We start from the raw sequence: 14,298 nt of genomic DNA, 5'->3' as shown, positions 1-14,298 counted from the left end.
ATCAGGGGCTGCCTTTTTCTTTCTCAGCCTTCTGACTTGTTCCAAAGTAGTCCCATTTCTCTATGTGCTTACTGTACTACTCTCATCATAGGAGCCTTACGCCGTCATCTTGGTGATGCCCTTCACCTCTCTTCGGACTCTATTTCATGGGTCTCATCTATTTTATTCTCTTAGCTTACCCCCTTTTGGAGGAGGGGACATGCCTTCCAGTAGCTTCATGAGAAAAATGCTAGTGAAAAAGTAATTGTTTAAGACTTTGTGTGTTGGAAAGTATATATCAGAAGACCTTGCATGCTAAAAAATATTTTACCCTCACACTAGCCACAGACAATTAATACTTTAATTGGATATGGAATTTTACATTGCAAATCATTTTCCCTCAGGAAGAAGGCATTCATTAACTGTCTTCTTCATGTCATTCTAATTACTGATCCTTTATTTGAAACCATTTTTTTCCATGCTGGGAATTTGTAGGATCACTTATTTGCCTCCAGAATTTTTACATTTTACAATGATGTTCCCATTGTATCCATTGTGTGGGGCACTCAGTGGGTTCTCTTTCAATGGAAATGTATGTCCTTCCAAAGTTCTGATACTTTGTCTATAATTATTTAATTTTGTCCATTTGATTTTCTCTGTTCTGTCTTGGATTCCTTTTACGCAGATGTTGGACCTTCTAAAATAGTCCTCTAATTTTCTTGTCTTTTTTCTTTTATTTTCCATTCTTTTTTGTCATTTGACTTGCTAAAAGAGAAATTTCCTCAGTTCCTTTCAACCCTTCTATTCTTTCATTATGCTATCATATTTTATATTTCCCTGTGCTCTCTTTGTTCTCTGGATGTTTCTTTTTCATAGTGTCTTTAATCTCTTATCTCATTGAGGCTATTAATGATAGTTTCTTTTTTGTTATACTTGTCCTAAATAAGACTTTTCTTCATGTTTTTTCTGTATTTTTCTTTTTTTGTTTGTTTTTTGTCTCTTTGTTATTAGAAACTTTCCTCCAATATATGGTAATTCTTGGCTATCTGCTTATATTTAAGCATGGGATGCTATACATCTATTTGGAAGCTGTCTGTGATGGTGAGGCTTGTCACTGTAGTTTAATCTGACTGGACACAAAATATGTAAGGCATGGCCTTTGACCGAAGAGGAGTTTGCAGTGGAATGCACACAAGTTGTTCAGATTTTAACAAATATTATAAAAGCTATTTATATTATGACACTACTAGCTATGAAGTCCACAAAATAGCACCCATAGAATATAAAACTAAGAGAAATTAAAATGTATTAAAATCCTTTTCCTTTGTTGATTTTAAGGAAAATCTGTTTTTGTTCTAGTACAGTTTCAGTGAGAGACGAACTTCCTCTTTGACCCTGTGATTTATAATTAGCCCAGCCACTGCCCACAGCTGACAGCACTTGAAAACAGGAGTGGGTCAGGCCCAGCACTCCCAGCCCAAGTGAACATTTTTTCAGACTTGCATGCAATCCAAAACTAAAAGAGATAAAAGGTGAACATGAAGAGCTCTGGCTATTCTCCAGAATGTATTTCCCCCCGGAGACAGTTGTTTGATTCTCCTATGGCATTTGACTTGTACATGGAGACTTTCCCAGAAACTCAAGGTACAAGCCTCATGAAAGGTTGGAATGCTTTAGAAAAATATCAAAGTGTTAAACTGAGGTTCACTGATATCAAATAATTGGTATATTTACAACAACAAATAATGTCTAATTCCTTAACTTTGATGAAAGTTACCGATGATTATTCATGCATTGAAAATGCCTGGAAGAACAGACACCAAAACTATTAATAGCGACTCCTGGGGGAGTAGTACTTGAAGTAGCAGAGGTAGGAAGTGGTTTTTTTTTTTTTTTTTTTTTTTTACTTTACACATTTCTATTGTTTGGTAACAATAAATACATTTTTAAGTGTGAAATGCTACACTATAAAAACTAAAAGAACGAACATAAGCTTACAAAACTTGATATATGCAATTTGGGGCTCAAAAGAAATGGTAAATATCTCAAGTAACTCCAGGCCATGTAATTAGAACTTTGACACTTGATAGTTATTTTCTTCCCACATTATTGGAGACTTCAGTCTAACTCCAGCCTATTTTCCAGATTACCTTAGGAAGGTTTCCTTTCAAAAGAAACACCTATTAGGTTAGGTTTGCAATTTGGCCTCAACAAGTTAACAGAAACTCAACTGTAATGATTTTGCTAAATAGGGAGTTGCTTTACTCACTTAATAAAAAGAACACAGGTAGGCACAACAGGTTATTTCACCTAATGAAAAGTATAGGATCCTTTTAGCTCTCCTTTCAGTCAACCTCTATGTGTACATTGTTTCTCCATAGTCAGAAAATGGCTATTCCACCTTTAAGCATAAACTTGCACAAGGAGGAGAAAGGGCAAAGAGCAAAAGACATGCATGATTGCTGGTTTGGCTGTTCCTTTTAACAGGAAAACAGCCACTTTCCCAGGACCCCTCCTCACAGACTTCCACTTACATTTCATTGGCTTGTCTTAGCTCATATGGGCATGCCCAGCTGCAAAGAAGTCTGAGTACTCCTGGATACATTGCAACTCTGAAAAAAATGTCATTCTGTTGCTGTCATGGTTAATACTAAATGTCAATTTGATTGGATTGAAGGATACAAAGTTTTGATCCTGGATATATCTATGAGGGTGTTGCCAAAGGAGATTAACATTTGAGTCAGTGGGCTGGGAAAGGCTGACCCACCCTTAATCTGGGTGGGCACAATCTAATCAGCTGTCGGGTGTGGCTAGAATATAAGCAGGCAGAAAAATGTGAACAGAGACTGATGTAGCCTCCCAGCCTACATCTTTGTCCTGTGCTGGACCCTTCCTGCCCTTAACATCAGACTCCAAGTTTCTTCAGTTTTGGGACTCCAACTGGCTTTCCTTCCTCCTCAGCTTGCAGATGGCCTATTGTGGGACCCTGTGATCCTGTGAGTTAATACTTAATAAACTCCACTCCATATATATATATATATACACACACACACACACACATAGAGAGAGACACAAAGTAGATAGATTGATAGATATATGTCAGGAGATATAAAGAACCCTGACTAACACAGTTGCTAAGATCAAGGTGGAGGGTAGCAGGACGCTCTGCTATCAATGGCTTATCATGTCACCTCTTCCACAAGCCAAGCCTACCTAACTCCTGCCTGAAACTAGAGGGCTGGGCTTTATGGAGAATTGAAAATGGTATCAGAGAAGCAGTTGCGAGTTCAAAAATGAATACAAATTATTGCAGTATTTGTGTTTCAAAATATTGGAAATAACCAACGTGTCTGAGACCTCAAGCTGGAAAAATCTGTCGAGAGCCTTTGGTTGATGTAGTAGCTAGTGAGTGTGCTCTCATCATATTTTCTGTCAAAACCTTATAAGGGTTCCTGGTCCCTGTTATCATTCACGTTTAGATCTGCCTACAGCCGGGAGCTGAGCATGAGGACAGCCCACTCCAGGCACACCTGTAGCAGAGAATCAGACAGGGACCCAGGATGTTTGCTGGAGTTCCTCTATCCAGGAGGTCTTAACTCGACTTTCCTAAAGGAGAAATCAACTCTTCCTTGATGAATGCTCACCTCTTCCAGGAAGGCTTTCCCAATTATTCAATTCTATACTGAGTTCTCCCTTTTCCGATCTGCTGTAGCAATTTTATGTTTGTTAAGCCCACAAAATTCTGTATATTGTTAGACATGTTTCACAAGACCATGTCTCATCTTCCTAAGTCCAGTGTGTGCATCTCAAGAGCTAGTGCTCCAGGGTAGGAGACCCGATGGAAAAGCAGGACATGGACAACTGAGGGTACAGAAGGTGCTACTGAAGATACCCTGGCTCATGGATGATGGGGCATCCAAAGACACACTTTAGTGACTCTAATGTAGCAGCATGATCCTCAGAAAGATCCTGTTAAGTAACCTTCAAATCACTAGACAGTGTGATATTCCTTTCTTGGGTCAAATTTTGGCCAGTATTCAACCTTAGGGCCTACAAGTGTGTGCTGTCACAGTAGGAACTGAACCACATCAGATTGGAGTCATGTGCCTTCACAGTGTAAATAGCCAACTCTAAACTTGCTCTAAGTCAAGTAGGCTGTAAGCACCCCAAGATGACCCTCCCTGTAGCCTTGAATGGTACCCTTTCCCCATCAGCTGCTACGTGTCCTCCTCTCTACTCTTGTCTTCATCACAAAGCATCTGACAAGCTCATTCCTAATAGGGCAACAGAGACTTAAAGAGTGAGATTTGCCTTCTCCCCAAAGTACATCAACACAGGAGAAAAGTGCAAGCTGTTATAACAGAAAGGTAATGGTGAAATTTTAGGTATCAACCAAAAAGTTGAGGCTTTTCTTTCGTGTAAGAAATTTCCAGCTACTAATCAAATGACTACATATAAGTAGCAAACTATCCCCACTATTATTAATAAATCACATATTTTTCTTTATCCTGTAAGATTTCATAAATGTACTCACATTTTATAGTAACTATAATTTGAATAGTCATACTATATTCATGTCTCCAAAGTGCTGGGTCATGAGGTAGGCAGATCATGGGTTCCAAGTCTACCTCTCTGGGTTTGCACCTGCACCACTGAGGCAAGTTACTTAAATGTGTTTGTGCCTCATTCTCCTCATCTGCACAATTGGAGAAAATATTCCCCACTTTGTGAGGGGTATTGTAAGGATGAAGTAAGATCATATATATAGGCGTTTAGAACCTTGCTGGACACTTAGTTTACGTTCAATAAATGTTAGCTATTAAGATTTATTTCTAAATAATAAAACATTTGCAGCTGGCAAATTACCGATTTTTGGCAGGTCTTTCTATTTTAATTTGCCATGGCTTATAAAGAATATTTGGCATAAAGGGAAGTTCCTGTAAGATTGAGACTCATGATTTGCCCAGCATTTTCAAAAAGTGTGTGATGAAGTTGACTACATGGCAGTGAAGGTTTTTTTTTAGACAGAGTCTTGCACTGTCGCCCAGGCTGGAGTGCAGTGGCACGATCTCGGCTCACTGCAGTCTCCACCTCCCGGGCTCAAGCAATTCTCTGCCTCAGGCTCCCGAAGATTTATTTCTTACATAAATGTGTGTTTTTAAATTTTGATTTCCAGATTGAAGCTATCCCTAAAGATGATTCTACATTATCTGAGAGAAGGCGAGAGCTTCACAAGGAAGTTGAAGTAGCTAAGAGGAATTTGGCCCAACAGGTTAATATCAGCATTCATTTAAGCTTCTATCTAAGAAGGGTTCGTACGAAGTTGTATTTTTAGCAGTGCTCCACAAAACCTTATCAACAAGAGAGTCGCCAAAGAGAGTATGATCCTGCTTAATGTGGGTATATTTCTTCAACTCAAAGTCCACTCCAATCCTACATTAAATTTGAGAAAAAAGAATATGTTTGAACCAGAAAAAAGTATTCAAAGGAATGAGATTTTTAAATTATGGGTTATTGATTACATTAAAAGTAAACCACAGATGTTTTATTTCACCAATGTCTAATTTCAAATTTTCTTTTGTTTTTATGTCTCTTCTTTTTCTTAGTCACTTGAAAATACAGTCTGAATAAGAAAAGGTTCTATCATGTTAACCCACTGATTTTTATATTATATTACAAAATAAAGGAAAAAAATGAAGCTAAAACAGCATTACTTTATTTTTTATTTTTATTTTTTTGTTGAGAGGGATCTTGCTATGTTTCCCAGGCTGGTCTTGAACTACTGGCCTCAAGTCATCCTCCTGCCTCAACCTCCCAAAGGCTTGAATTACAGGCATGAGCCATCACACCTGGCCTGTTTGTTTTAATAAAATACATTTTGTATAGGAAATAAAAAGGTAGTCTGAGATACTAGCTTTATTGTATTCCTTCAATTAAGTTATAATATTATCTGTGCTTTTTTCAAAAGAAAATTATATCTGAAATGGAGTCTAAGTTAGTAGAACAACAACTTGCAGAAGAAAACAAGCTTTTAAAGGAGCAAGAAAACATGAAAGAGCTAGTATTCAACCTTGTCCGCATGACTCAAATCAAAATTGATGAAAAGGAACAAAAGTCCAAGGATTTCCTGAAAGCTCAGGTAACTGCATATTTTTAAACCATTTATTGATAACTACAAGAGTTCGGGGTAGCCTCATTTGAATGCAGCGTGCATTAGAAAGCTATACAATTGACCCTTGAACAACATGGATTTGAACTGCATGTGTCCATTTATACACAGATTTTTTTTCAACCAAATGCAGATCAAAAGTAGAGTACTCAGAATACAAAACCTGCATATATGGAAGGCCCACTTTTCTTGTAGGTGAATTCCACAGGGTCAACTTTGGGACTTGAATATGCTTGGATTTTTGTATTCTCAAAGGGTCCTGGAACCAGTTCCCTATGTATACCAAGGGATCGCTATAACTGTTCCTCTCCTTCAAGTACCAGTGACTATAAATCTTCCCTAAATGAGATTCCATCACGCACTGAAAGATAGTCCCAGGATTCAATTCACAGTAGTCAACAATTTAGAGGGGAAAGGAGATCATTGACAATGAGCAGAAGATTTGAACAGATGGCAGTTTCAGTAAGAATAGAGTGGGTGCCTCCAGTGGACAGGGCTGGCAGCTGCATAGGCTGCAGATATCATTTAGTTTTCACTCCCATCTCAGACTCCACTGTGATTTGTCCAGGAACAACTCAAGAGTGGTAGCATTAGATAGCTGTCCCTCCCAACTTCATCAAGATGGCATCATTTAATCGAATGCCAGATACCCTTAGTTGCTGCGTCACGCCGTGATTTTCCTGGGCCTCCAAAAAAGTGCCAGTACAACATTCCCCCCTAAAATCAACAATACAACAAATGGTAAAACAGCCCTCCTGTCACGCCAGCTAAAATTCTACCATTAATCATTTATTCTATATAAGGATTATGTCCAGATCATGCCCAGAAGCTCCCTGTTAAAAATGAACAAGATATTACATATTACTAAAATAGAAGAATTTATCAGGCCAGGTGTGGTGGCTCATGCCTGTAATCCCAGCACTTTGGGAGGCCAAGGCAGGTGGATCACTTGAGGTCAGGAGTTTGAGACCAGCCTGACCAACATGGTGAAACCCCATCTCTACTAAAATACAAAAATTATCCAGGCATGGTGGCAGGTGCCTGTAATCCCAGCTACTTGGGAGACTGAGGCAGGAGAATCATTTGAACCTAGGAGGTGGAGGTTGCAGTGAGCCGAAATCGCACCACTGCACTCCAGCCTGGGCGACACAGCGAGACTCCCTCTCAAAGAAAGAAAGAAAGAGTTTATCACATGACCCAGATGTGGTCTGTTTCTAAGCACACCCTTTGTTCTCATTCTAAGTAAGTATTTACATGGAATGGCATTTCTTCTCACTCTGCAGCAAGAGCTCACTTACACCAAAGCATTAGTGAGCAATGAGGTATGAAGTACATTTTTGCAAAGACTTGAGGAGAAGATCTACATTGCACAGCCCACTGCAGGCACTTCACATCCCTCTTTCACTGTTTATTTTTCCACTTTAAGAAACTAAAAGAAGTTTAGCATGGCTGGCACATGGGAAGATGGGGAGAAAAGATGTCAAATAGTGAGACCAGAGAGCAGGAGAAGTCAGATGATGAAAGTTACTTAATCCACGTTAAACAGTTGAGACTCCAGCATGAAGGCTGCAGCAACAGTGAAGTTCATGGGGTAGTTGGATTTCACCAGGTAAAGAAATGGTCAGGGAGGACAGGATGAAAGAAAGGCAGCTTGAGAGCATGTGGTGGTTGAGGGGGTAAGATGCAGGAGTAGGACAAGGAGAGGAGAGAGGAAAGATGTGAGAAGGCCATCTTGGGCCAGGAGCGGTGGCTCATGCCTGTAATCCCAGCACATTGGGAAGCCAAGGCGGGTGGATCACCTGAGGTCAGGAGTTCGAGACCAGCCTGGCCAACATGGTGAAACCCCATCTCTACTAAAAATACAAAAAATTATCCTGGCATGTTGGCGGACCTATAATCCCAGCTACTGAGGAAGTGGAGCAGAAGAATCACTTGAACCCGGGAGGCGGAGGTTGCAGTGAGCCGAGATTGCACCACTGCACTCCAGCCTGGGTGACAGTATGAGACGCCATCTCAAAAACGAAAAATAAAAGGAAGAAAGGAAGAGAGGGAAGAAGGGAAGGAAGGAAAAGAAGGAAGGAGAAAGCCATCTTCACCAGGTCAGGGTCTGGGATGGGACTGGTCCAGAATAACATTTTCAAGACAACTTGGTGTTGGCTGGGAAGATCCCACTCAAGTGAGTCTTTCCTAGTTAGAAACTTCCTCCCTTTTCTCTTTAGAAATTATAGAAACACTAGAGGTATACTGATTTGTTAAAATAAACACTGATCTGTTTTACGAATTAGATAATTTTCAATTAATCTCAAAAACTGATGTACATGTTATCTACGTGTGACTAATCTATGTAAAGCAAACCTCATTATTAAATGAGTTAATTCATATTAAACCACAAAAGACAATTCTTCTTGAGATATGGAAATTGATAAGGGACAAATGTTTATCCCTTGAGTATTTGTAGCCTTAGGAATTAGTGTGTGAAACATTACCTGTACTCAGCTGTGATTTTCATAAGAAGGCAGTCAGTCTTACTATTTTACGTTCACATGGCATCCACATCCCTAAAGACCAAGGTGAAGAAAAAAAAACAATGTCGCTATCACTCCCAAACAGAATAGATGACACTACATTTTCCCATCTGTTTTATTATTCATGTGTACAGTTATTTAAATGTTTGTTTCTTCCTGACCCCTATTCTCATGGAGAACAACATTAGAAAAATGCTACACATCAATCTTGGCTCTACAGCTAGTTTCTTTCGAATCACTCATGCCAAATGGGCTTTGCTCTCGGTCCTTGAGAGAAGGCTGACAAACTATTTCCTCTGGTTTCTACCAGCAAGTCCTTCATTTTTGAATACGTTTCTTATCCCAGATGCAAGAACCAGTATCTTTAGATTTAAAGAACATAACTAATGTATTTAGCACTTGATATATTTTTTAGAATTTTAGAAATGTAACTCCTTTCTTTTAAAATATTTATGTGTAACACCTCCTTACAGCTGGTCTCAATATGATGCTTTATTGTGTAGGAAAACACCCCACATACAAAATACTGCAAAGCACTTTCAAATCATTTCTTCAGTCTCTGACAAAGCACCGCAGAGAGTTCAGTTTATAATACTCACCAAATCTTACTAGGAATCCTCTTTCTTCATCTATCTTCCATAAACTCTATGCTCACCCATTCCAGCTGTGCAGTTCAAAATCACTCTTCCTCTCTCTCAAAAGTCCTCCAAACTTTTCCTCAAACCCAACCCATGCAGGCTTTTTGATTTTTCCCTTCTCTTGTTTGTTGTCTTCCTTAGGTAACAGTTAACAGTTTGTCTTAGCCAATGTGAATCAGTTCAGCTAGCCAGGGGATTTTCAGACCTTCACCCTGATCTATACAACCCAGCAAGCCAAGAAAGACTTTTGAGGGACAGAGTCTTACTCTATCACCCAGGCTGAAGTGGAGTGATGCGATGGCTCACTGCAGCCTCAAATTCTTCGGCTCCAGTGGTCCTCCCACCTCAGCCTCCTGAGTAGCTGGGACTACAGGTGCATACCACCATACCCAGATAATTTTTTTATTTTTGTAGAGATGAGGTCTCTCTATGTTGCCTAGGCTGGAGAATTGTCTTTAATGGAAGGGAATGATATGGAATAGAGCTGGGAGTGTTCATATGTTGTTATTTATTTGACATATTTTTTTTTTACATTTCAGCAAAAATATACCAACATTGTTAAAGAAATCAAAGCAAAGGATCTTGAAATCAGGATACACAAGAAGAAAAAATGTGAAATTTATCGGAGGTAAAGTAATTATATGGTGTTTTACCTATTTAGGTGAGAAAAAAACCTGATGTTTATTTCATAAGTTTCAGTAAATGCTTTGTATTTACAGACTCAAAGAGTTTGCTAAACTGTATGACACCATTCGAAATGAAAGAAACAAATTTGTTAACTTACTCCACAAAGCTCATCAGAAAGTAAATGAAATAAAAGAAAGGCATAAAATGTCATTAAATGAACTTGAAATTCTGAGAAATAGTGCTGTTAGTCAAGAAAGGTAAGTGTTATAACTACTGGCCTTTCAAAGGCTTGTTTTCTGATTCATTTGAACTCTAAAAATCCTGGGGATAATACAATAGAAAAGAGGCAGAGGCTGCAATGAGCCAAGATGGTGCCACTGCCCTCCAGCCTGGGTGACAGAATGAGACCCTGTCTCAAAAAAATAAAAAAATAAAAATAATAGTATTTTAGAAAGCCAGAGAAAGTGCTTGTTCAAGCATCTTGTTTTATAGATGATAATCTATCATGCTTCTACTGTTTGGGAGTCATTTTTTTAACGAATGAAAAACTGTAACATATAACTGGGCTTACTACGATGATTTTAGAAAAGAAATTAGAAAGAAAAGTACAAATCTAATAATTGGGATTGGGAAGTTAGAAAACAATCAAATCGTTTGTTAACCAACATCCCCTGGTTGTAGATTTAAAGCGTCTAATGTGTTGTGGGAGGCAATACATTATAGCAGATTGGTGAAAGAGGTGGTGTCCAGACTCAAATACCACCCCTGCCACTTACTACCTGTGTGACCTTGGACAAGCTGCCTTGTCTCTCTGAGCTCACCTTCCTTATCCATACAAATAGTCCTTATTTCATATGACATTTTACTATGAAGTGAGTTAATCCATATAAAAACACTCAGAAGAATGTCTGGCAAATGGTTGTTTTCTTCATTTATTATTTACCATGTGCCAAGATCTGCTGGACTCTTTCACCTATGTTAGTAAACAGTACACGATCAGGGTATAATCTAATTTTCTCATGGCCATTATTGCCCAGTTTCCTTCAACAAAGCAATTATAAAGTGGCCTCATTTCAGGGGTCGGGGGTGGATGAAAAGAAAAATATAATTTCCTAATCAGGTTCTCATCCAACTTGAAAATGAAATACGTTTATAGAGGCCATGCATTCATTCAGCATTTATTGTGGCCACAGGCTGAGTCAGGTACCACCTTATGTCCAAAGGGTATTATTGGATATAACCATCTCTGTCCTCAAGACAGCAGTCTCCTGAGAATGACAATAAATGAATGACTGCAGTCTCTTGCTTTCATAAAGCGGGGCAGCAGAATGCTGGGGCACAAAGTAAAGATTTTCTAATCTGGAGGAGAGAAAATCTGAGACCTGGAAGGATTATGAAAATTCCTGAAGAGTATTATAAGATGAATATCATTATTACTAGCATCATCATTTCAAGGGCTACACTAAAGCAAGGTCTGCTTTGATAGTGCTTGTGTTTCAGAAGCCTTCATTCCTTTTAAATAAAGAAAATTATCATCTTACCCATTGTCTTATTATTTTAAAAGAAAGCTACAAAATTCCATGCTGAAACACGCCAACAATGTTACCATCAGAGAGAGCATGCAAAACGATGTGCGCAAAATTGCATCAAAACTTCAGGAAATGAAAGAAAAGAAGGAAGCCCAGTTAAATAACATTGACAGACTTGCCAATATGATCACAATGATCGAAGAGGAGATGGTGCAGCTTCGCAAAAGATATGAAAAAGCTGTTCAGCATCGAAATGAAAGGTAAAAACCAGGTGTGAGAACAGAGCACCAGGGATCCAATTGAGGAATGTCACCTCTTTTTCTACCTAGACTTGACAGTGAATAGTGAGGGAAATGTGATATTCAGGTTTCATTAGCCTTTGGAGAGAAGGGACTGTGTGTTGCTTCCCTTGAAAATAAGAAATGCTGTCCTCATGCCGGGCACAGTGTAGTGATCCCAGCACTTTGGGAGGCCGAGGCAGGGGGATCACTTGAGCTCAGGAGTTCGAGACCAGCCTGGGCAACATGGTGAAACCCTATCCCTACTAATAAAATACAAAAAATTAGCCAGGTGTGGTGGCGGGTGCCTGTAATCCTAGCTACTGGGAGGCTGTGGCATGAGAATCACTTGAACCTGGGAGGCAGAGGTTGCAGTGAGCCGAGTTCACACCATTACACTCCAGCCTGGGCCACAGAGTGAGACTCTGTCTCAAAAAAAAAAAAAAAAGAAAGAAAGAAAGAAATACCATCCTCATAAACAGGCAAAGAGGAGGGGTTTGGGGAAGTTGCTTGCTTGAAGATCAATGTCCTTTCCTAGGTGGTCATTCAGGGCGCCTCTTATAACATCAGATTCTTTCAACATAATTGACATAAATAAGCATGGAACTTGTACCCATTTTTGTGGTAGGTTTGGTCTTATTATATTTACTCAGCCATTCTCCTAGTTCATTTGCTCAGCAAGTTAGTAAGACCTTTAGGAGTAGCATTATTTCTTCCAGGCTGTAATTATATCATTAATCAATGTTTACCTCAGCAGTTCCCCCAAGTTTCTTATGCTCTGAGAAATAGGAATGTGAAATTTGCAGAGCCCTGTGATAATGACATCTGGTATCAGAATTTTTTAATCAGACTTTGATTGTGTGCTTTTCTGTATAAGGCATTAGAGTGCTAGAACTTGAGAGTACAAAAACGTGGTAAAACATTGCTCCTGGCTTCGGTTATCAAGAGAACTTGATCTTGAGCCTTTGAAAGGAAAACAGACAAAATATAGAGCTGGGATTAGCCAAGTACAACCACGTGCATGCATGTTTTGAGGAAGGGGAGTCATAGATAGAAGCAATTAAAGGAGGAACTCTGAAATAACAGATATGCATAGTGTGTGGGAAGACCTTTAGGGTCCTTTGAAGAACAGCAGATTTTCAAAGGGCTGGTAGGCTTTTCTCCAAGGGAGAAAAAAAATACTATTTGGCTCCGGGCACAAACCAAAGCTTTTGGACAAACAGGGTACACCCAGGTGCTACTCAGATCAGTGGGGCATGATCAGCCATGCAGACCAAAGCTGCTAGGGTTAGAACATTCTTACTTTGTTTCCTCCCCATATTCTTCGTTCAAGGAGGGGTCTTTCTCCTGGCATGATTACAAAGGATAGATTTTTGTCTGTTTATGGGGAAATTACAATCAGAAATATTCAACTTGAGAAGAAACTAATGGGCCTAGCAACTTAATGTAGAGCAGACTCACACCAGAACTACATTCCCTGGCCCCCTGCCTGTGTGCTTCTGGCCAGGCCTTGGTTGGCAAGTTTGACCCGAGAAAAGGATCTGCAGAAAATCAGACTATGGGATCACTTTGTTTGTGCATTGGGAATGACATTCTTTCCCACCCCGGGAAAACCTTTGGGACTTTCAGAGACACTGTGGCTAGCCAACCACATGGTCGGCCTCAAACTTGAGAGGCTCAGTAACCCTCCTATCCCTAGAGAAATCCAAAGTGTGGATGTAATTTAACTAGAAAGCCATTGGTGACTATCTGTCATCCTCTGGAAGTATATGCTGTGTTGATGTATATCTTGCATCCAAAGCCAGAGGGAATCACAATGACTAGTAAAACGGTGGTCTCAATGCCCACTTAACCTCTACCTCTGAATTTGACCACAGTGGCGTTCAGCTGATAGAGCGGGAAGAAGAAGTATGCATTTTTTATGAAAAAATAAATATCCAAGAGAAGATGAAACTAAACGGAGAAATTGAAATACATCTACTGGAAGAAAAGATCCGATTCCTGAAACTGAAGATTGCTGAGAAGCAAAGACAAATTTGTGTTACCCAGAAATTACTGCCAGCCAAGAGGTCCCTGGATGCCGACCTAGCTGTGCTCCAAATTCAGGTGGGTGAGTGATCACAGGACACTTCCTCAGACCATTTATTTTTTTCCACCTTTATTAGTTTGTAGATGAGTTCTTGCATGTAAACCAAGCCATACTATTTCTAGGACCTGTAAGAATCCATCTTGTTTAAAAATGCACATGAATGCTGCTCTAGGGTGGAATCTGTGCTTCAGGCATCCAGACTACACATTGTCTTTTTTTTCTCATGAGACATTTTCTGCCTTTCTTAGAATTTAAAGTCTCCCAGGACTTATCTCTAGCTCAGTTTCCTCATAGCTCAAACTTCACTGATCTAGACTCTCACTACCCTCAGCATACTCATGTCGTTGCTGCTTGTTGGATAGATCTTGAGGATGAGCCAGCACTCTTTTGATACTCTGGCCCCCAGAGCAAGAGATTGTCTGGAGATTGTTGCTTATTAGTAGTTGGCAGTCACATATAACTTG

General features: G+C 39.5%; 1 protein-coding gene across 1 annotated transcript in view; it reads left to right on the top strand.

Annotated features, from left to right (window-relative positions):
- CCDC146 (coiled-coil domain containing 146) overlaps positions 1-14,298 on the top strand; it is a 176,483-nt gene that overhangs the window by 150,407 nt on the left and 11,778 nt on the right. The window contains exons 10-15 of the mRNA XM_025378737.1: positions 5,156-5,251; positions 5,948-6,118; positions 9,851-9,939; positions 10,031-10,195; positions 11,503-11,727; positions 13,623-13,851. Coding sequence (XP_025234522.1) covers positions 5,156-5,251; positions 5,948-6,118; positions 9,851-9,939; positions 10,031-10,195; positions 11,503-11,727; positions 13,623-13,851 — 975 coding nt within the window. The remainder of the gene's footprint in view (positions 1-5,155; positions 5,252-5,947; positions 6,119-9,850; positions 9,940-10,030; positions 10,196-11,502; positions 11,728-13,622; positions 13,852-14,298) is intronic.

The sequence above is a fragment of the Theropithecus gelada genome, chromosome 3, assembly GCF_003255815.1.
Source record: "Theropithecus gelada isolate Dixy chromosome 3, Tgel_1.0, whole genome shotgun sequence".
Classification (NCBI taxonomy): domain Eukaryota; kingdom Metazoa; phylum Chordata; class Mammalia; order Primates; family Cercopithecidae; genus Theropithecus; species Theropithecus gelada.
Note: the sequence above shows the minus strand (reverse complement) of the source record. Positions and strands in the feature narration are given on the sequence as shown.